At 39.2% G+C, this 2353-nt stretch overlaps 1 protein-coding gene across 1 annotated transcript; it reads left to right on the top strand.

Moving 5' to 3' along the window:
- Positions 1-521: 521 nt before the first annotated feature.
- LOC131658427 (uncharacterized) lies at positions 522-1982 on the top strand. Its single transcript, XM_058927724.1, has 3 exons — positions 522-1124; positions 1239-1778; positions 1869-1982. Exons 1-3 carry the CDS (start codon positions 522-524, stop codon positions 1980-1982), a joined length of 1257 nt encoding a protein of 418 aa, XP_058783707.1.
- Positions 1983-2353: the final 371 nt, after the last annotated feature.

Consider the following 2353-nt stretch of genomic DNA (forward strand, 5'->3'; position numbering starts at 1 on the left):
TGGGAGATGAGTCAATATGAAGTTCACACTTGAGTTAGGACTCCATATTCATATGCACACCTTTCTCAAATGAGGGAGGTCTATGTATGTGTCTGTGGGTGCGCCGGAGCTCAAGGACCTTTAGTTACCTTTAACCCATCCTGGCCTTTAGGAACGTAGTGGGGGGACTACTCTTGGCAAATGTCGAGAACTAGTCGCTACCCGATGCTACAATTCAGATAGGTTCTTTCTCAAAGTATCATTGCATGATGCGAATGTATCATGTCCGAGGGTGCTTTAGAAGGGCTGACAATTCTGGATAACTTTTAGAACCCGTTGCAGAAAATCTCCTTATCCATAGAAATGCCCTTGGGAAGGACACCTGATGATACTCCATGCAAGCCTTAAGCCAAAAATTGTGTGATTTGTGTGGATTTGTTTTTCTGTGATGCATCATGCATACATGCATTCATGACATGGCTAACCCATCTCAAGGAGAAAAAGGTCTTTTAACCATAATTTGTTTTGTAGGTTATTTAAATATGGGAATTCTAATCCGCAATCCTTTTTTCCTCCACTTCAAGAAAATACCTACTGCACTGAAGCTCTTATGTGATGATATTACTGGTTCTCTCGTTCTTTCCGAGCCTCTCAACAAATTGATAAATCTAGTGCGAGTCAAAGTGGATGAAGCTCTCCTCAATTCTATGATGCAATTCTATGATCCTCTTCTTCATTACTTTACTTATAGGGATTTTCAGTTGGTACCTACATTGGAAGAATTTTCTCATATAATGGACATCCCCATACCTGATCAGATTCCTTACACTGGTGAAGAAGGAGGTCCTAAGTTGGAAGATATTGCTGCTGCTTTACATTTGCCAAGGACAGAAATTAATGAAGTGTGGATCAACAAAAAAGACTACTCCGGAATACCTGTGGATTTCTTACATGAGAAGGCCAAGATCTTTGCTAAAGCTCTAAGCATGGATGCCTTGGAAAGTGTTCTAACTCTGCTGATATATGGACAAGTTTTATTTCATCGTTGCGACAAAGTTGTTGATAAGGCCGCTATCAAGATTTTCCTTAGCAAGAATCCTGTTCCTACTTTACTTGGTGATTTGTTGCACTCCATCAACGCCAGAGTTACAAAAAGACAAGGTTGTGTTTTAGGATGCATTCCTCTTCTACACAGGTGGTTTATTTCGCACTTGCCTCGATCAGTAATAAAGAATGAAGAGGGTTTGACTTGGATTCAGAGAATTATGAAGCTTTCTTACGATGACATCATCTGGTATCCAAAAAAGTTCGAAGGTGTCCAGTTATTTGATCGATGTGGAGAATTTCCTAATGTGCCTCTTCTTGGCACCCGAGGGGGAATCACTTATAATCCTATCCTCGCTCGACATCAGTTTGGTTTTGCTTTGAAAGATAGACCACGTTCCATATATCTTAGTGCGGAAAATTTTGACTATGGTTCTGACACAACTGGAAAAAGGAGTCGTTTCATTAAAGCTTGGTATGAGGTAAAAAAGGTGGGCATCAGAGATTTGGGATTGAGAAACTATACTCCTTCAGATCTCTATTTTAAATGGATTTACGATCGAGTTGTTGACTTTGGAATACCATATCCATCTGACACGCCTATAGTTCCAAGGATTACTCCTCCAGATGTCCGTGTAGAATTGGAGCCTTATGTACCCGCTCCGAACGAAGACCTTGCTGCCACCGTTGCTCACTTAAGACAAGAAAAGGCTGATCTTGAGAAGCGTCTACAAGAGGTTGAGGCAGAAAAAGCAGTATTAGTGGCTAATGCTAAAGAACGAGATAGTATGCTTGATTATTTCTCTCGCAAGTGGAAGATTGAAGACTTCATCTCGCCTGATCAGATACAATCATGGGAACGAGAGATTGATAGACTTATCCAAGAAAAGAATGAGATGGTTAAAGCCCATAAAGAAGAAATCCGAGGATTGAAGAGGAAACGCCGACTTGAAGATTGATCTCTTTTATTATATTCTAGTTATTATTCCTAGTATCTTTGATGTAACTTCAAAAACATATAATACATTGTTTCCTAATTAAAATTTGTTTGTTTCTATTCTTTTTTTTTAATGTGTTAAAAGGCCTTTAAATCCTTGAGATCGTTGCATATTCATAATCATATCATTCATAAACATCACATTACAGGTTTCATAAAAACAAATGCCTCATCTTTCCGTTGTTTATTTCAGTAAGAAAGATGGATCTCGAACAATCTGTCAAGAATCTCCAAGCTCAGAACAACCAGTTCCGAGAAATAATCTTTCACTTGGCCAAGGGGCAAGAAGAATTAAAGGCACTTCTGATCGAGAAGGAGAAGGATCAACATAAG

Source organism: Vicia villosa, linkage group LG1 (genome assembly GCF_029867415.1).
Source record: "Vicia villosa cultivar HV-30 ecotype Madison, WI linkage group LG1, Vvil1.0, whole genome shotgun sequence".
NCBI classification, from domain to species: domain Eukaryota; kingdom Viridiplantae; phylum Streptophyta; class Magnoliopsida; order Fabales; family Fabaceae; genus Vicia; species Vicia villosa.